A 20,728-nucleotide genomic window follows, 5' to 3' on the forward strand; every position below is an offset into this window, starting at 1 on the left:
ACACTTGCTTTTGACATGTTTTTAAAAACTGAAAAATCCCTATCTTTATTTTAATTCAATTCAAATGTAATTCAAACAAAATTAATTAAATGACTAAGGAGGCTCAAAACCAAATTAATTAAATGGCTATGTGTCTCGAAACTTTATTTTAATTAGACCTTGTTTCTATTCACCAAGGGTGTGGTAGACACATCTTGCTGCAGCTGGTTTTGCATGTACTTATTTTTAACTGGTGGTCCATGTAACTATACCACATAAAATAAAATGAATTATTATTCTAGCCTCTTTAAAAAAAAAAAAAAGGTTTTATAATCAAAAGGAAGTTGATGTGAAAAGGGATGGCAGAGATGGAATCCAGGAGTGAAAACAAGACTGGAGGAATCACATCACTAGACTGGCAACTGTTCTTGGGGAAAATAATGACAAATTCAACATATTTACTTGGTACCATCTTGCTTTGACTGTTCAGTGTCTATATCATGATTTAGAAGTGTGCTGTGAAAAATACATTAATCAGTAAAGGTAAAGGTAAAGGGACCCCTGACCATTAGGTCCAGTCGTGACCGACTCTGGGGTTGCAGCGCTCATCTCGCTTTATTGGCCGAGGAAGCCGGCGTACAGGTCATGTGGCCAGCATGACTAAGCCGCCTCTGGTGAATGAGAGCAGCGCACGGAAATGCAGTTTACCTTCCTGCCGCAGTGGTACCTATTTATCTACTTGCACCGGCGTGCTTTCGAACTGCTAGGTTGGCAGGAGCAGGGTCCGAGCAACAGGAGCTCACCGCATCGCGGGGATTCGAACCGCCAACCTTCTGATCGGCAAGTCCTAGGCTCTGTGGTTTAACCCACAGTGCCACCTGCGTCCCTTACATTAATCAGTAATGATGCATAATTCACCATCCAGAGGAACTTGACCTTCATCAATCTATATCTATATCTATATCTATATCTATATCTATATCTATATCTATATCTATATCTGAGATGGCAAGAATAAATATTGACATCCTGGGCATCAGTGAACTAAAATGGACGGGAATGGGCGAATTCAGTTCGGATGACCATCACATCTACTACTGTGGGCAAGAAACCCGTAAAAGAAATGGAGTGGCCCTCATAGTCAACAAAAGAGTGGCGAAATCTGTACTGGGATGCAATCTCAAAAATGATAGAATGATCTCGATACGAATCCAAGGCAGACCTTTTAACATCACAGTAATCCAAGTTTATGCCCCAACTACTGGTGCTGAAGAAACTGAAATTGACCAATTCTATGAAGACTTACAACACCTTATAGAAGTGACACCAAAGAAGGATGTTCTTCTCATTATAGGGGACTGGAATGCTAAAGTAGGGAATCAAGAGATAAAAGGAACAACTGGCAAGTTTGGCCTTGGAGATCAAAACGAAGCAGGGCAAAGGCTAATAGAGTTCTGTCAAGAGAACAAGCTGGTCATCACAAACACGCTTTTCCAACAACACAAGAGACGACTCTACACATGGACATCACCAGATGGGCAGCATCGAAATCAGATTGATTATATTCTCTGCAGCCAAAGATGGAGAAGCTCTATACAGTCAGCAAAAACAAGACCTGGAGCTGACTGTGGCTCAGATCATCAGCTTCTTATAGCAAAATTCAAGCTTAAACTGAAGAAAGTAGGAAAAACCACTGGGCTGGTAAGATACAATCTAAGTCAAATCCCTTATGAATACACAGTGGAAGTGACGAACAGGTTTAAGGATTTAGATTTGGTGGACAGAGTGCCTGAAGAACTATGGATGGAGGCTCGTAACATTGTACAGGAGGCAGCAACGAAAACCATCCCAATGAAAAGGAAATGCAAGAAAGCAAAGTGGCTGTCCAACGAGGCCTTACAAATAGCGGAGGAGAGAAGGCAAGCAAAATGTGAGGGAGATAGTGAAAGATACAGGAAATTGAATGCAGATTTCCAAAGAACAGCAAGGAGAGACAAGAAGGCCTTCTTAAATGAGCAATGCAAACAAATAGAGGAAAACAACAGAATGGGAAGAACCAGAGGTCTGTTCAAGAAAATTGGAGATATGAAAGGAACATTTCGTACAAAGATTACCATAATAAAAGACAAAAGTGGAAAGGACCTAACAGAAGCAGAAGACATCAAGAAGAGGTGGCAAGAATACACAGAGGAACTATACCAGAAAGAAATGGATGCCTCGTACACCCCAGGTAGTGTGGTTGCTGACCTTGAGCCAGACATCCTGGAAAGTGAAGTCAAATGGGCCTTAGAAAGCACTGCAAATAACAAGGCCAGTGGAAGTGATGGTATTCCAGCTGAACTATTTAAAATTTTAAAAGATGATGCTGTTAAGGTGCTACACTCAATATGCCAGCAAATTTGGAAAACTCAGCAGTGGCCAGAAGATTGGAGAAGATCAGTCTACATCCCAATCCCAAAGAAGGGCAGTGCCAAAGAATGCTCCAACTACCGCACAATTGCACTCATTTCACACGCTAGCAAGGTTATGCTTAAAATTCTACAAGGAAGGCTCAAGCAGTATGTGGATCGAGAACTCCCAGAAGTGCAAGCTGGATTTAGAAGAGGCAGAGGAACCAGAGACCAAATTGCAAACATGCGCTGGATTATGGAGAAAGCTAGAGAGTTCCAGAAAGACATCTACTTCTGCTTCATTGACTATGCAAAAGCCTTTGACTGTGTCGACCACAGCAAACTATGGCAAGTTCTTAAAGAAATGGGAGTGCCTGATCACCTCATCTGTCTCCTGAGAAATCTCTATGTGGGACAAGAAGCTACAGTTAGAACTGGATATGGAACAACTGATTGGTTCAAAATTGGGAAAGGAGTACGACAAGGCTGTATTTTGTCGCCCTGCTTATTTAATTTATATGCAGAATACAACATGCGAAAGGCTGGGCTGGATGAATCCCAAGCTGGAATTAAGATTGCCGGAAGAAATATCAACAACCTCAGATATGCAGATGACACAACCTTGATGGCAGAAAGTGAGGAGGAATTAAAGAACCTTTTAATGAGAGTGAAAGAGGAGAGCGCAAAATATGGTCTGAAGCTCAATATCAAAAAAACGAAGATCATGGCCACTGGTCCCATCACCTCCTGGCAAATAGAAGGGGAAGAAATGGAGGCAGTGAGAGATTTTACTTTCTTGGGCTCCATGATGACTGCAGATGGTGACAGCAGCCACGAAATTAAAAGACGCCTGCTTCTTGGGAGAAGGGCAATGACAGGCCTAGACAGCATCTTGAGAAGTAGAGATGTCACCTTGCCAACAAAGGTCTGTATAGTTAAAGCCATGGTCTTCCCAGTAGTGATGTATGGAAGTGAGAGCTGGACCATCAAGAAGGCTGATCGCCGAAGAATTGATGCTTTTGAATTATGGTGCTGGAGAAGACTCTTGAGAGTCCCATGGACGGCAAGAAGATCAAATGCATCCATTCTTAAGGAAATCAGACCTGAGTGCTCACTGGAAGGACAGATCGTGAAGCTGAGGCTCCAGTACTTTGGCCACCTCATGAGAAGAGAAGACTCCCTGGAGAAGACACTGATGCTGGGAAAGATGGAGGGCAGAAGGAGAAGGGGGCGACAGAGGACGAGATGGTTGGATAGTGTTTTCGAGGTTACCAGCACGAGTTTGACCAAACTGTGGGAGGTAGTGGAGGACAGAGGTGCCTGGCGTGCTCTGGTCCATGGGGTCACGAAGAGTTGAACACGACTAAACGACTAAACAACAACAACAACAACAACATATCTATATCTATATCTATATCTATATCATCTATCTATATCTATATCTATATCTATATCTATATCTATCTATATCTATATCTATATCTATATCTATATCTATATCTATATCTATCTATATCTATATCTATATCTATATCTATATCTATATCTATATCTATATCTATATCATCTATGATGTTTGGTTCTTAAGGTTGCCAACAAAAGTTTGAAGGTATACAGGATTTTCTGTAAGAAAGCAGGGCTTCAGAACCCTAGTAGCTTCTCTCCTTTCCAGTTTGACAAGCAGAATAAATAACAGAATAAATTGTACACTTAATTTGCATAATTCATTTGGAACACAGAACTTTAATTGCTTTGGAAATTTGGAGAGGGGTACACAGAAAGCCCATTTCTCAGAATGGACTGAAAGCCCATCAAAACTTAAGGAGAAAAGAAGACCTATAGGACATAAAAGCAAACACACCACTGCAGCAAATATCAAATACTAGGCACAAGCTGTTTATTGAGGCTTGTGTGATGAGTGCTGGGGACAGTCTCACCACTTCTCCACCCAAACTGACAACAAAGGGGATCGCTGAATACCAGTCGGTGGGTAGCAACTGCAAGTGTTGCTGCATTTGTGTCATGCCTGTGGGCTTCCTATAGGCCTTTTGGTTGACCACTGTGGGGAACAGGATGCTGAACTTAGATGCCTTTGGTCTGATCCAGTAGGATTCTTCTTATATTCTTCTGGTCAGAGGAATAAAAGCTGGTCTGTGTCATGGCTTGCTGTATCTTTTCTATTATTCTGGTTCTGCTTCTCTTCTTCCCATATGAAACAGGAACGGGAATGTGCAGAAATGTAATACTGGCAAGCACTTCACCAAAACCAAGCAAGGATTCACTGTTGGGTGATTTCTTCTGGTTTTACCTTTGGTTCTCTCATAGCTGCATCACTGTTCTTTTATCCCTGGAAAAATGAACTGAAGGGGGTGTTGTTGTTTTTTGCTTTAGTTAAAAGTTTGTTGGCATAAACAGTGTTTATGAACTGAAAGTTGAAGAAGATGGGGAAAGCTAGCTAAGAGAGAGCGTGTGTGTCATCGCTGGTCAATGTCAATATTGCGTGCAACTTACAGGTGCTCCAATTCAAAATTTCTCCCTGCTTTCCCGCCTGGCTTTCTCTGTTTGATTTGGAATGGGAGGAGGAAGATCTGGGGCCAGAAGTAATACAATTGGTGACATTGACATGCACACCAGTTTACATTGGACCTACTGCTGGGAATGCTTGAATCCTGTTTACAAATATGTGGCAGCTATTTCATTTCAGTTCTTGGAATAGATATCACTGCCAACATTTCAAGAGCTTTTCAGGAAGCAAAGGCATGGTACAGAATCCAGCCCATTAATTTACTTTTCTCCTCAAACTGACACAGTGAGTCAGTGACAGAGGCTGAAGGAGGACACGCGAATCCTGACTCAGAACCACCTGCTTGAACTAATGCCTAAATTAAAGTATCAGGACTGCACAAATCCTTCATTCCTTTGAGCTAGCTGCTACTGTGAGCACTGGCTCATAATGCCACTTTAAATAAGTTTTCTCTTTTAGAGTGTGTGTCTTGAAAATGGAATGCACGCAAAAGGATGGGTTGTTTTGTTTTTTGAGATCTTAAATAAGAAAGCAACAGAAGCAAAACAGAGGGCAGCAGCTTTTCTGGAGACTTTGAGGGGGAAAATCCCTTTTGTATTTCTGTAGTCCTTGTTTTTTTCTTCTTATCCATGGCTGATATGCTCAAAATTGCCTTCATGGGGAGACTGTTTGGTTGCTGTTGTTGTTTATTACATTGTTTAGGACTGCAGTGGTAAATTGTTGCAGCCAAATCTGGCACCCACCCACCCTGAATTATATTCCCATTGGTCTTAACAATGCTATTGTTAGAAATGCAAATATGGTTTAACAATTCCTTCCAAGAACTTTTTAATCAGGAATTCTAAGTAGGAAATATATAGAAGTGGGTTTAAAAAAAACTTACAGTTTAATGCAATTCGCCAAACCAAAGTCTTTGGAAATGCTTTCCTCTGAATGTCTAGGACAGAGCAGAACAAAGTCAATTACTGACTGTAATTAAGAAGTGGATGCATATAAACTGTAGAGAGCAGTAGCAGTCTTCTTGAAAGTGTTTAGTAACTCTGAAGATTACAGAGAAAGAGACTTGAACTGTATCTCGAATAGCAAGTATTTTGAATGAATTCACTTCTTCCTGTTCTATGATCTACTTTTGCTGATATATTCATACATCACCGATTATATATGATTATTACAAACAGCACATTAAGACGAAGTCTCTTTCAAAATGAATGTTGCTTTGGTCTTGTTAGCACTGAAGTATCTCTTTTACATATCATAAGGGTACAAATGTTTATGCAATGCTGAAATACTTGTATTTTAATAAAGCTCAAATTTACTCAACGGAAGAGTGAACTATGTTGCTTCCTTCTTAAGCCTTCAAAATAAAGTCACTCTAATTACGTGTGTTGCTTTTACTTTGAAAATATTGTTTCTTGTAATAATTTAAGTGGTGGTTTGTTTGTACTGGAAGAGATGCACTAGATTGGATTGACCATTGTGTTTAGTCTAATTCATGTCTCTCACCGCACATTAATACATTTGTAGTGTCATATAAAACAGTTGAAACCTACCCAAAATTAAAATTTGTAAACTTGAAAAGTGTTAGCGATAGGTTCCATCAGTTAGTTACCTTTGTACTGTTGCTGTGACAGGAGTTGCTGCATCCTGCAAAATATATGTGTTTTATTTCTGACCATCAGCGTCCTATGAAATATAATGGATGTTCCTTACATGCATGCATCTCAGGTCTATATAATATAATGGATGTCTCTTATTTAGGTCAGCTTAGATTTTTAGCTCTTAGAAATATCTGTGAACACCTGCCATAGGCAACAGCTGTTTTAAGTTGTACACACAGCCTATTATTTGGGAAGAGAACATAATCAAACAGGGTGGGATGACTAGTTTTATGTCTAGAAATATTATGTGTGGAATTCCAACTATTCATTGTGTTGGGTTTCTCCCACACTTGAAAAACCATTTATTATTTCAAATATCCATATAGATGGATCCTCTAAAAGTTTACTAAGAAATAAACCTCACTGTGTTGTAAAACATACTCCAGGTAAGTGTGCAAAAGATTGCAGCCCTAGTCCCTTATTTACTTAGAGGCAGTGGAGAATCTGGAAAAAATAAAGACCAAGGGGAAGAAATGCAACAGACTTTTAATACAGAATCACCTCTCAGCTTTGGGCTATTAACATCTTAAATGCTGCAATGATATGTCCCAGTTTAAGTTACAGCGGTACCTCAGGTTACAAACACCTTGGGTTACAGACACTTCAGGTTACAGACGCTTCAGGTTACTAACCTGGAAGTAGTACCTCGGATTAAGAACTTTTCCTCAGGATGAGAACAGAAATTGCGCGGCGGCAGCAGCAGTGGGAGGCTCGATTAGCTAAAGTGGTACCTCAGGTTAAGACTGGACCTCTGGAACAAATTAAGTTAAGTTCGTAACCAGAGGTACCACTGTACAGTTATTGCTTTCTCTTGAGCCATTAATTGGAACTTTCCCTCAAGTTGAGAATAATCAGTAAAACTTTAGCAAGCGTTGGCACGGGGAGATGACATGAAGAGGAGAAAACAGATTCGTAGTTGATTAAAATGAGCCAATTGAAATAAATAAATGAATAAAATATAAATCATTACCTCAAAAGATGCTCCTAGGATCAACACATCTGGAATGAAGTAGTACCTGATTATAATTATAAGAGTTAGCTCATTGCACCTTAAAATTCTCAAGAGATGCCAGGAAAATGCCACCCCTTGATAAATTATCACCACCCTGGCCTCAGTGTCCAATTATTTTATTATATGGATCAGCCCTGTCTCAACCCCACCCCTTCTCATCATCCATGCAGTAAATAAACACAAACATTGTGGTAAGGATCAGATTCTTCTATTATGGGAAGGGCATTTTATGCAGAATCCCATGTGTACTGTAACATGCCCTTAAGTCTTTATTGTGTATTCCACATGGCTTTTAAATTTTTTAGTCATATGGGTATAGCCCGTACATTTCTGACATTATGTCTATTCATTTTAAAAAGGAACTAGTTCTAGTTCACCCTCTCAAAAGAGGAACTGGTTCCAGTTCATTTTACGAAACAAACTAGTTCAGCTCAAATTCATCCAAATGAACTTTTTATAAAAAGTTGATCTAGTGGTTCAGCAGGGGAAACTGCTGGCACATTTCCAAAGCTAAGCAGTGTTTGGTATGATTTCAAATTGGAGGGATGACCACATATTGAGATTAGTGCAGTACAGGGGCTTGAACTAGATAACCTCGGGGTCTCTTCCAACTCTACAATTCTGTGATTTTATTAATCATCCTTGGTTTAAAAAAAAACCCCACACACACCAAATGAGCATTCGGAATTTTACCAGCTGCAATGCTGAATTATGAAGTAAAACAGGGCCCATACACAAGTAATAAGATGTCTGACAGACAAAATGTCAACAGGTGAAGCCTTCCTCGTAATTTTATTCTGCTCATCCTGTTTTATTTGTGCCAGCCACAAAGTTGTTAAAGGCAAAATGCATTATTCACTTTGTTCCTGCATTTGTAGTTTTGCTTAGCAACAGTGATTAAATGACTAAGCAACCTTAGCAACAGCAGTGCCTCCATCTCTGCCTAATAAGCCTTAGAAAGTTGGCTTTATGTTTTATTTTCTAACCACCTTTATACATTTTCAATTAACTTACTTTAAAAAGAAAAAGCTAAGAACACAGGCTTCCTGCTGCAAGGGGAGGGGAGGGAATGAATGTGAAGATGAGCTAGAAATCATTCAGAGTTTTACCACGAAATGAACTTAATTCACCTTTAGTTCACTCAGCAATTATCCAAATCAGTGATTTTTGAACTACTTTAGTGAACTTCATTAAACTGAGCTAGTTAATTCCAAGCACTGAAAATCATCTACTTGGAAAGTTTACTTTCCAATGGGGATTATTTCAAGAGTAAGTACTGTAGGCTTCCTACATTCCTACGTTCTGGATATGTCCTAAACGCCATAATTATAGAAACGGTGGCATTAAAAAATGGCAAGGTATTGAAACGTCTGTGTTTTTCAAATGAATTACATGAAAAGAAAAAGTGTGTCTCACACAGTTTGCTTACCTATGATTTTCCCATTGTCATTTAGATCACAACAGCATCCGGAAATGAGGTCCTTCTTCACTCAGATATTGACTTCATCATACTGGAGTGGTTCAATGCTATAAAAAATGTAATTGACAGATTGGTATGTATTTGTTTTGGCTATTGATAAAAGTATCATGGAGCAATGCATGTGCTTACACATCTAAGCAAGTTTTAAAGCAAGTGAACTTAATAATGTGAACCCCCCCCTTTAAATCACTATATAAATGTGTGTGTGAAGACCTATATGCATTTTTTAATGCTATAAATAAATAAATATTCCAGATAAAAAGTGTTGCTGGACTAAAATGCTGTTTGATTCTATCCTAAGACAGAATGGTGCATTTATTGCTGTGAAATAATGACAACACTGGTTTACTGTGGGTTGTAAAAGCACACAAGCGCTTAATAACTAATGAATTTTTACATTTTCTATTTATGCTATCTACAGTATATAATCTTTCATATGACTATTAATACGTATGAGTCTTTTATGCATTTTCATATTATTTATTTGCCAGAATAGCACTATAAAATATTCTGATGTATCTGATTGTTGTTACTCCTTTCTTTCTCACTGGTATTTTAGGACTGTATTTTCTGACAACCATTTTAATTGCCTCTCCCTCCCAATTTCTATTTATGCCACCACCACCCCTCATGTGCATTTGAACGTACTTAGTATAAACTTCACTTTTCAACTCTCCTAATTATGCTAGAACTATTTGTGCAGCATGTATCCTTTTTGCCCTTGTTCGCTGCATTTTTCAATAGAACTTGTTGCGAGCGGTTTGGAGGCATTTTGATGTCCAATCTACACACCTCTTTTAAAGCTCTAATAGTGAGACAAATGAATAAGAATTGTAAAACACCTTGAAACTGAAAATCCTATGTGATGATATTATCTCAAAAGGCTTTAAATAAACTGTACTGCAGTGCCTATCTATAAATTACATTAATCACAGGATTAGCCATCATGTGTGTCTTTCCTTTTTTTTTTTTTTTTAAAAAAAAGCATGCATGGCATGGGAAGTGATAGCCTATGGTACTATAGGATGCAGTGAGGGAAGATTGAAGCCAGGGGTCAGCAAACTTTTTCAGCAGGGGGCCGGTCCACTGTCCCTCAGACCTTGTGGGGGGCGGGACTATATTTGGGTGGGGGGAGAATGAACAAATTCTTTTGCCAACAAATAACCCAGAGATGCATTTTAAATAAAAGCACACATTCTACTCATGTCAAAACACACTGATTCCTGGACTGTCCGCGGGCCGGATTGAGAAGACGATTGGGCCGGATCTGGCCCCCAGGCCTTAGTTTGCCTACCCATGATTTAAGCCTTCCCTCCCTGGCTGCAATCAGGAAAAACAATTCTCTACCCTGCATGGCAGCTAGCATTTCATGGGGGTGGGGGTGGGGTGGAAGCGCTCATTGCCTACAGTGAAAGGTGCCCCCCCCAACACTAATTCTTGTGCAGATTTTTTTTTTACCAAGAATGTGATTGGAAAATGTGATGGCAAGTGCACTTCTGCCCATGCCTGGTGTTTAATTGTTTAAAATGACCATTTTTATTGTCATATCAGGCTATCTTACGGGGTTGTTGTAGGGAAACAATGGGTGTGCAAGAAATATATATATATATATATATATATATATATATATATATATATATATGCTTCCTTAAGCTGATTAGAATAAAGGAAGGGAAAAATTAAATTACTCCCCGCCAAATAAATCAAAAATCTTTCTCACAATTATTGTTTACGTGGACACTTGAGTAATGAAACCTCAATTCTGCACTCAACATATGGAGTTTTTAAAGCAAAACAGAAGCCATATTATAAATTAATTTATAGTTTATCCTATAATGCTTACTTGGAAGTAAGTTGTGCTGTGTTCTGTGGACTTATTACCCAGTAAATGAGTCCTGGATTATAGTCTTACTCGTAGAACAGGAGTGGAGAACCTTTTTAGCCTGGTGGGCTAGATCTTTATTGCCCAACTTACCTACCTGTCAGTCATTTGATATCATGATGATGCCAAAAGTTAATCCAAGGAGTGCAGGGAGGGGTCTGCTTCTCCAACACATTCCCTGCAGGACAGAAGGCCTTTAATGCAGTAGAGCAAGGTTTCCCAAACTTGGGTCTCCAGCTCTTTTTGGACAACAATTCCCACCATTCCTGACCACTGGTCCTGCTAGCTAGGGATGAAGGGAGTTGTAGTCCAAAAACAGCTGGAGACCCAAGTTTGGGAAACTCTGCAGTAGGGGAACTGGCAGATGACTTTGCTATAGCAACACTTCCCACATTCTGGATCAACCTTCTGCAATAATCCCCCCAAGTGTGAGAATTGATATTGGTTATTTCAGTGAGAAGGGGGAATCAGCAAAAATTATGTAACTTCCCCCTCTACCAGTGGAAGCATACCCTAAACAGACCTTTACTCAGAGCATACTCCCACTGGCAGGAATGAACTTAGGGTCCAACCCACAGACAGGGGAGAAAAATCTTCTCATAGTTTGGTATTTTCAAATAAAAGTGCCCAACTTTTATATAGCAGTCCCGCATGTATTTTCATTTCTAATTTTTATTTGCAGAATCAAAACCCACTTATAAGTATCACAATTTTAGCAGCATTGTGCTGAACAGATCTTGTACCATACTTTTCAAAACTTTAAATATTTATTTTGTCAACATAGGATAAACGTATTTTAGTTTTCTTGGTCTCTGTTTCCTTTCAGTCAGACATTTTAAATCAAGCATATTGTTCCATATATTTCTTTATCATTTTTCTCTTCTAGCCCAAAGAGAAGACTAACAGGTCAAGGAAAAATGAGTTCAAGCTTGCAAGATCCTCTAGCTCTGAATTGCTGAGCAGCTTTGAGGCTGAATCTAAGGAGCCAAAGGCAGAAAACAGAAGGTCTTTGAGTAAGTCCCTCTTATGTATATTTAAAGAAATATTACATCATAGCATGCTTATTGTAATGCAATTCAGGCAGCTATCTGACTGATTTGGAGGACATCCAAAACATTTGTGCAAGAAGACAATTGGATCAACGAGAGTACTTTTTCATATAGTGCATTAGCATGGAACTATGAGAGAACGTAAAACTGGTTTAGATGATATATTGGCTGGCCTCTGCAAATAACTCTTTATGCAAGAGGTCTACAGGCCTGAGCAGTGTAATGGCGAGGGGCACGATTTTCATGACCTTGTGACTTCTCCTGCATGAAAAGAAAAATCAGAAGCATGTTTCTTTTGCAAATATTAAGCTGACTGAACCACCTCATAGAGAATGTGAAAAGCAAAGAGTTTTAGATAACCGAAGTGGAAGCGGTTGGGCCAACACAATTCATATTATTCATATTTAGCCAATGGCTCCTAACCCTAATTCTGTTCTAATACTTGGAAGTCCAAACACTTGGAAAAAGCTGTGTGTTGAGCTGAAGGATGAAATTCCTATAACCAGTTGGATTTAAAAATTAAGGCTTGCCTATCTCCTCCAGATCAGCTCATGAGGATCAGGAATCCCTTCAAATGGGCATAGGGTGGTTGTAGAGTCTTCAATGGGAGGAGGAAACTGGGTAAAAACTGCTTTTGTTTCCACAAGTCTGAATCCCTGCCCAAGTTTCTGGTCAAGACAGATGATTCCACTTACATCTTCTTTCATGCATTTCAGTGTTACTGTCCAAGGTTCTTCCCTTGATTCCAGGCACTGCAATGGCCATCTTCAACTTCCTTCCTTCCTTCCTTCCTTCCTTCCTTCCTTCCTTCCTTCCTTCCTTCCTTCCTTCCTTCCTTCCTTTATTTGTTGTATCACCATGGACAGGTAGCCCTACTGCCGAAGGGGTTTCTATGAAAGAATAATAATCTTTTAATGACAAAATGTGGGATGGCATGCAGTGGAGCAAACTTAAGTTCAGAAAAAATGGTATAACATATTGGAATGGCAGAAGTCCATGGAGGAGGGTAGCCTTCATGTGTTCAATGAAACTTTTTATGCTTTTTAAAATAATAATAATAATAATAATAATAATAATAATAATAATAATAATACGCTATGCAAAGACTTAAGCCATGGCCTGAGTGCAAGATTGAGGGGGTGCGTGGTTTCTAACACAATGCTTGTTAAAAAACAACTCCTCAAAACTAAAACAGCACATTCAGTAGTTCACAAAATGTTGCTGGTATATAGATGTTAACCAGCTTGTTATATATCTTGTTAACCAGCGAGGACATGGTGACTTTTCACTAAGTGATCCTGTCACTTGCACAACCAAAGTCAACACAGCTCTCATTGTGTCGGTTATCACACACTGCCTGGGGGATTCTAAGAGACATCTAGCAGTCTATTGTGGGATGCTGGACTAGGTAACCCTTGGCCTGATTGAGCAAAATTCTTCTTAAGTTTTTAAAGCACATGGAATTCAATCTCTCCTGGTATTCCCGTAGGGGTCGTGTCATGGCCCTAGCCCCCGACCCAGGCTTCAGGCAAGATCAACACCCCCAGATTCCTTTAACGGAATACCCTTAAGCTTGGAGGGGCAGGTGATGGCCACACCTCCCCTTCCCCATCACAAGGTCAAACAATGCCTAACCGCAACCCTAACAAAGTTGTGATGATTGCTATGAGGTAGGCAAAAACCACATGGCCAGTGCCAATTTGCCAAGTGGAAAAATTCCTACCAGGCCCCTCAACGGCAACCAACCGAGGTCCATAGCAAGGCCAGTGCCTAAACCTGCAATATAGGGAGGGAGGGCGGGTGATTGAGGAAGCGAGCCAAAGGGGAAGCCCTCTGGCTCGCTCCTCCGATTTAAACGGTCCCAGCCACGCCCCCCTGACCATGGGGATTGGCTGGCCGGGCCCTGATGTGGCCGGGACCCCTGGGCAAGGGGGGACAAAATCCCCCACCCCTGGCAGGTAGTGGGTGACCACGCGGTCCACTGCAACTCCTCCCCACTGGGAAGTGGAGCGGATTTGCGTGTCAAGATCCTGCAGCCACCCTCTCGTTGGGAAATAACACACACAAGGACACGGATATTAGGTTTATGTTCTTGGGCAAATTTGGCCACAACTTTATTGATTACAGAATGTGAGTGGTATTGGCTTAGGCATTGAATGGACCTGACTATATCTGGCTCCTGCCCGATGCGCAGGAAGTCCAGTAAGGGTAAACCACCAGAAGGCCCCAGTCCTAAAAGAGTAGGCAGCATATTCCTTAACTGGAAGCCCACAAGCTTCAATAGCTTTGCGCATCACACGAATAAACTGCTGTCTGGCAAGACGGGACCCATCCTCGTGTACTAGGAAAGGGCCGGAACCAGGGGGTCTGAGGTCCAGAAACTTTTTTGTGTCATTTACGGGGCAGGGACCACTTTTCATGGTTGCCATCAGCCGAACCAAGACACCCTTTCCTTTCTGGTCTGTTTTTGAGCGACGGATGTGACCCGCCAACATTGAATCTGAAAGCTGAATATCATCAAGCTGCAGGCTCGCCTTCATGCACTACTTCACCAACTCTTAGGGATCTTAGCTTAAGATCCCTGATGGGTTGACCAAAGGTCCATCTAGCCCAGCATTCTGTTTCCAGCACTGTCGAGTCAAATGCCACTGTTGAGCTAATAATTGCAAGCAGGATATGAATACAACAGCCTTCCTGAGTTGTTTGCCCCCGGCTTTCAAATGTTATCTAACTGGTACATGTAGGTCCCAGTTAGCTATACCTGAGATGATAAGTAATTTGGATATAAATAGCCAAATAAACAGATTTAATTTCCAGCGAAAAGGCATCAGTGTACTCAATGTCCCAAAATTATACATCTATGTAGAAATAATATGGAATATATTTATTACTTTAGCAAGCATGTCTTTTTCTAGTTTGTACATATTGGAATGTAAATCTTAGCTTTGGTAGAACTCCTTATATCATTGCTTTATTCAACCCTAGTTAAAAATGGCTCATGGTGAACAGACACAACCCAAGGGCCTCTACCTCTTTGCCATTTTTTTGGGCAAAACGCCAGTAAGCTGTCTCACCATTTGTTGTTGTCTTTTATGCTTCTTGGCATCATAAATCTAACATCTCTTCAGTAATGATTTAGAAGACAGATCAAGTTCCCACCAATGATATAAAGTTAGCATACAACCCAGCACTTGAACTACAAAAAGTTCTGAGGGTCCCCTGTCGTGCTTAAACTTTGTGTTTAGAAGTAGAAACAATCCAACGTGAAATCCGACTGATTTAAGCTTTGTGTGTGTTTAAATAGTATAGACTGAGTTGCCTTACAAATATGTATTTGGAATTTTCTTCCAGCCCCTTGAGACTCAGTAATTATGTGGAATTAGAAAAATGTTAGCATGTGCTTACTTATTCGTAGTCAAAGCACAAACTGTATTGTCAGTTTTCTGCCTTTGGCTTTCTATGCCCTTAATGTTCACACCAGTATCGTCGCCAGAATTATCGGCAGCCAGAGCCAAAATTGCTTTAAAAAGGCATGAGAACTGGTAATGACATGTTGTTAGCAGTTAACAGGTGGTCGTTCCATTGTCCAGTTTGACTGCGGAGCACAAAGACGGTATGTTACAGTATTTGCAATGAGGGCATTGCAAAAGGTGTTTAAAAAATTGAAATGCATTTCTGTGGTGTTCATGTTATTTGCTCTTCTCTGCAAACTAAAGAAATATATACATTTAAATAATTATTATTATTATGAGTGACGTCCAAGTTATACCCAGAGGAGATCCACTGAAATCAATGGGCTACAATTTTAATGGGCCTACTCTGATGTATATCACCTAATTATTATTGTTTATATTTAAACTGAAGCAAACCATGGAACTGAAATAATTAGTAAGGAAGATTCTCATTTAAGGTAGGAAATATGCTTTGCACAACTCAAACCACTTTTGGAGTTAATTCTTTTCAATGTTATGGTCATGGTATAGGAAACTACTGTGATATAGGCTTTTCATTGATGGCTCTCAAAGGATGCAGTATATTTCAGCACCATCTACAATTCAGCAATCCTCAAACTACAAGAGCATTGGGGTTTGCATTATCTGCTGTAGATCGGTTCACATCCCCTGTGAGCATGAAGGTCTTACATTGCCCTGGTAAATATAAATTGCAGATCCTTTCAGTTTTCTGGATCACTGTCACATTTTGTATGTTTGTATGCTGCCCCTCTTCTTCATCAGACATGATGCTGCATAATGCTAGGGAATGAAGAGGAAAAATTTAAAAGTGCCAAAAATAGGCTGATGTTATAGCCATAAAGTCAGCTGATAGTAGACAATGTTCCATGTTGGTGATAGAGACTCTCTGTCTACTCCAGGAGTCTGAATTTTTCATTTGGGGCAGATCTGGGTTACAAGCCAGACTTTCTCACATGTGAGGAGCAACCATTCCTTCTTCATTCTCCAGCCCTATATGTGCTACCTGATACTTCTTATCCCTCCTTCTCATTGCTGTTCCTTGTATATCCGTAAGTAAAACAGCTAGATGCATTATTTTTTTAAGTGAGGCAGCCTAGGACGGAGCTATGTTCTCACAGATGATGTACCCATTCCGTTGCTGGTTGTTTCTTTCAGGCCACGTCAGGGTTCATAATATTGCATGAATGCTGCTTCATTCTCAGACTCTTTCAAGAGAAGGTGCCATGGACTCTTATGTTTCCTGCACTCAATATTCTCATAATTACTTAACTGTGGACTGGAAACAGTGTTGTCCCTTGACGTTGGTACAAGTCTAGTGCAGGGAGTGCCTGCTGAGGGGTGGGATTCCTGCTGTTGCATATACCCCCAGTTGAATTTGGACATCTCTGTTTTAGTGTACTCCCCCCCCCCCAATGTGGGGGGCAAGTCAGTGCCCCTGAATGATAGTCTTATTCACCTGGTTCTCCTGATCCAGCAGTAGCATACTTAACGTTTGAAGCAATCATACCCATCACAAATTATTATTATTATTAGTAGTAGTAGTACCCCGCCCATCTGGCTGGGTTTCCCCAGCCACTCTCGGCGGCTTCCAAGAAAGATTTAAAATACATTAAAATGTCACACATTAAAAACTTCCCTAAACAGGGCTGCCTTCAGATGTCTTCTAAATGTCAGGTAGTTGTTTATCTCTTTATAAGAGAGCCAGTGTGGTGTAGTGGTTAAGAGCGGTAGTCACGTAATCTGGGGAACCGGGTTCGTGTCTCCGCTCCGCTCCTCCACATGCAGCTGCTGGGTGACCTTGGGCCAGTCACACTTCTTTGAAGTCTCTCAGCCCCACTCACCTCACAGAGTGTTTGTTGTGGGGGAGGAAGGGAAAGGAGATTGTTAGCTGCTTTGAGACTCCTGAAGAGGAGTGAAAGGCGGGATATCAAATCCAAACTCTTCTTTGACATCTGATGGGAGGGCGTTCCACAGGGCGGGTGCCACTACCGAAAAGGCCCTCTGCCTGGGTCCCTGTAGCCTCACTTCTCGCAATGAGGGAACCGCCAGAAGGTCCTCAGCGCTGGACCTCAGTGTCCGGGCAGAACGATGGGGGTGGAAATGCTCCTTCAGGTATACTGGGCTGAGGCAGTTATGGGCTTTAAAGGTCAACACCAACACTTTGAATTGTGCTCAGAAACGTACTGGGAGCCAATGTAGTTCTTCAGGACCAGTGTTATATGGTCTCGGCGGCCACTCCCAGTCACCAGTTCTAGCTGCCACATTCTGGATTAGTTGTAGTTTCTGGGTCACCTTCAAAGGTAGCCCCACATAGAGCGCATTGCAGTAGTCCAAGCGGGAGATAACTAGAGCATGCACCACTCTGGCAACACTAATCATTCTTTACAATTGGGCTGTACTTAACATTTCATGAGTATGTGGGGTTGGCTATTATACCATGACATAAAAAGTTGTTAGCCTTGTGCCCTCTTATTTGTTAGTCAGTGGTATTGATACATGGGTACCATCTTTACCGATATTGTTCATCTGGTGCTCCTTCATAAAAGTTACCACAGCAACATGGGAGTGGTCTGTTCTACAGATGCTCCTATGATGCCACAGAAGACATCTCATTATACATTCTCTCCCCATGCAAGATGATTGGCCCTGTAAAACTCACTGCAGCAGTCATCTGTTTGGCAGGTGTAGACACACAGATTCATGCAGCCCCTTGCTATGCATAAGGGTCTCTGGATCAAGACCGTTACGTTATGATGCTACCTATCTCCTCAATCTGGAAATGGTAGCAATTTAGATTGTATTGATAGCTTTTAAATTAAGGGATCCACTTCCTCATTCCCGCTTCCAGCTTGATTATTTCTCTGTCATTTATTATTTGATGCAATCACTAATAATTACAGCAGGATAATAGCACTCCCCAGTTTTCTTTTCATTGCAGTTTTTGATAATATTAGTTTGAATATAATAATATTTTAAAATAGCATCCATTTAAACGTTTGGCAGAGAAAACTCGTATTGGTTCACTTAATTCGCTTTTATTGAACTATCTAAATTTTAAGACATAATAATGTTAGATATTAATCTTCTCTGGGTAAGATCATTACATTTTCCTTTACCTAATAGAATAGCAGGCTCATTACAGAACCATGTGAACTTAACACTAATCATTCTTTACAATTGGGCTGTACTTAACATTTCATGAGTATGTGGGATTGGCTATTACACCATGACATAAAAAGTTATTAGTCTTGTGCCCTCTTTATTTGTTGGTCAGTGGTATTGATACATGGGTACAATCTTCACCGATATTGTACAGAGAAGGTGACAAGTTTTGTGACAGTAGCTATTTTGAATTTCCCAAAATTCAAAAAGGACCTCAGAACAGGACTTTGGGGCAAGGCAGGAGAATGGTGGCTGTTTTCATTGTCTTCCCCTCTTTACCTAGCTGCCCATTCTCTCATACCCTGCAACGTGATTCTATGATTTCTCTGATGAAAGTTGGGACATACTATTCCATTATTATTATTATTGTGGTTTTTTGTTGTTGTTGTTGTTGTTGTTGTTACTGCTGCTGCTGCTACTATTACTATTTATACGCCACTCATCTTATTGGGTTGCCCCACCTACTCTCTCTCTATATATAAAATTAACATTAAAAAAACTTCCTTAGACAGGGGTGCCTTCAGATGGCTTTAGGGTCGGATAACTCCATACCCTCCAATATTTTTCCAATGAAAACAGGGACATCCTACCATACCCTCTAACATTTCTCTGATGAAAATAGGGACATCATAAGGAAAAGCGGGACATTCCGGGATTGAATCAGAAACCGGGACGGCTTCTGTAAATCTGGGACTTGGAGGGTCTGTTCTCTTCACCTAACCACCCAACAGTGCCAAAACAAAACAGATTGTTTCAAAGTGGGTGAAAAATTGGAGAAAAGGGCTTTCTCAATTCAGTCCATCCGTTCCTTTCCACCACTACAATATGCAGTGAGTCCAGCCAAACCAGGCAATGAGAAATCTGTGCATTCAACTTCATGCAAGGGAATGACTGACTGGGGGGTATAAAACATATGTACAGAATTCCCATTTTGCAGCCTGCTCTGTAGGCTGCCAGCACGTGCCTCTCCACATGTCTGCTGTGGGTAGAGGAGAGCAAGAAGGATCTACTGAACCATATGAAAATCCCTCCATGAAGGGAAGAGTTGTAGATTGTCCATAAACAATAACTGCTTTGGGATGGATGATATGTTATTGGTTCAAGTTCTTTTGCTCACTTCTTGTATGCAACAATAAATAGTTAACTAGTCATTAAGCTGTTAATTATCTCATTATTATTACTCGATTACCACCAGTACATATTTCAATTTTATGGAACATTGCTGCAAAAAAAAGAAGGCAATTTTATACTTCCTGCTATGTTTAAGTCTGAGTGAAAAGATAGCTAATGTACGAGAGAGTAAATTAAAGAATATCAATCGGAAATCTTCACCATAGATTGCTATCTGGTTTCTTCTTCCCTCTCCTGTAACCACCTCTCATCTTTGACTTTGAAGCCCAACAGTTTAAACTAGGTTCTTGTTTCAGCTGCTTAATCTGCTTTCATAAATCGTGTTCAAGTGCTGGAATAATTTGCACATCATTTAAGAATATTTACTTTGAAACATTCACCTCAAGCCTTTTTTGTATATCCTTTCTCTCTAAAGATTTGTAGTATTTGTTTTGTTCTCTGAGGTATAAAAGACCTGGGTAAACTTTATTCCTGTTGTTTCAAGATTAGTGAAATAAAATGCATATTTATTCAACTGGGAGCGAAAGAAGCTTTAGTAAAGACGATCATACATATAACCCTGGGGAATGATATAATACAAAATGCCTGCCTTAAAATCTCTTTAGACTTGTTCAAAACTGCATTGAATGACTTAAGTTCAAAAAAAAATAAAAAATAAAGGACCCACAAATGCATTCTTTATAAACGTTTTTATCTTTGTTGTGAAGGAGAGAGCTGTATATTTTTGTTAATAAAAATGAACTCAATATTGGTGAAATGTGTATAGCGAAACATATAAAGGGATGTAGCAGGCAGTCTTTGGGCCCACTAAACTAAAATATTCATCACTAACTGGCACTGCTTTTGTACAATGTTGCAGGCTTAAATATATGTTAAAATTATTTAGTTACAGCTATACTCTTAGTAGACATTCCATAGTGATTTTAAGCTTTCGGTATACTATGGGGGAGAGAGCCATGTATGCTGTCTAGTGCTCCTTGGAGTGAAA

General features: G+C 40.2%; 1 protein-coding gene across 8 annotated transcripts in view; it reads left to right on the forward strand.

The window, feature by feature from the left end:
• Positions 1-20,728, forward strand: part of ARHGAP15 (Rho GTPase activating protein 15) — a 380,707-nt gene that overhangs the window by 183,042 nt on the left and 176,937 nt on the right. For all 8 annotated transcript variants that reach the window (XM_028745310.2, XM_028745307.2, XM_077935836.1 and 5 more), the window contains 2 exons: positions 9,018-9,116; positions 11,812-11,938. In XM_028745310.2, the coding sequence (XP_028601143.2) occupies positions 9,018-9,116; positions 11,812-11,938 (226 nt within the window). The remainder of the gene's footprint in view (positions 1-9,017; positions 9,117-11,811; positions 11,939-20,728) is intronic.

The sequence above is a fragment of the Podarcis muralis genome, chromosome 1 (assembly GCF_964188315.1).
Source record: "Podarcis muralis chromosome 1, rPodMur119.hap1.1, whole genome shotgun sequence".
Taxonomy (NCBI): domain Eukaryota; kingdom Metazoa; phylum Chordata; class Lepidosauria; order Squamata; family Lacertidae; genus Podarcis; species Podarcis muralis.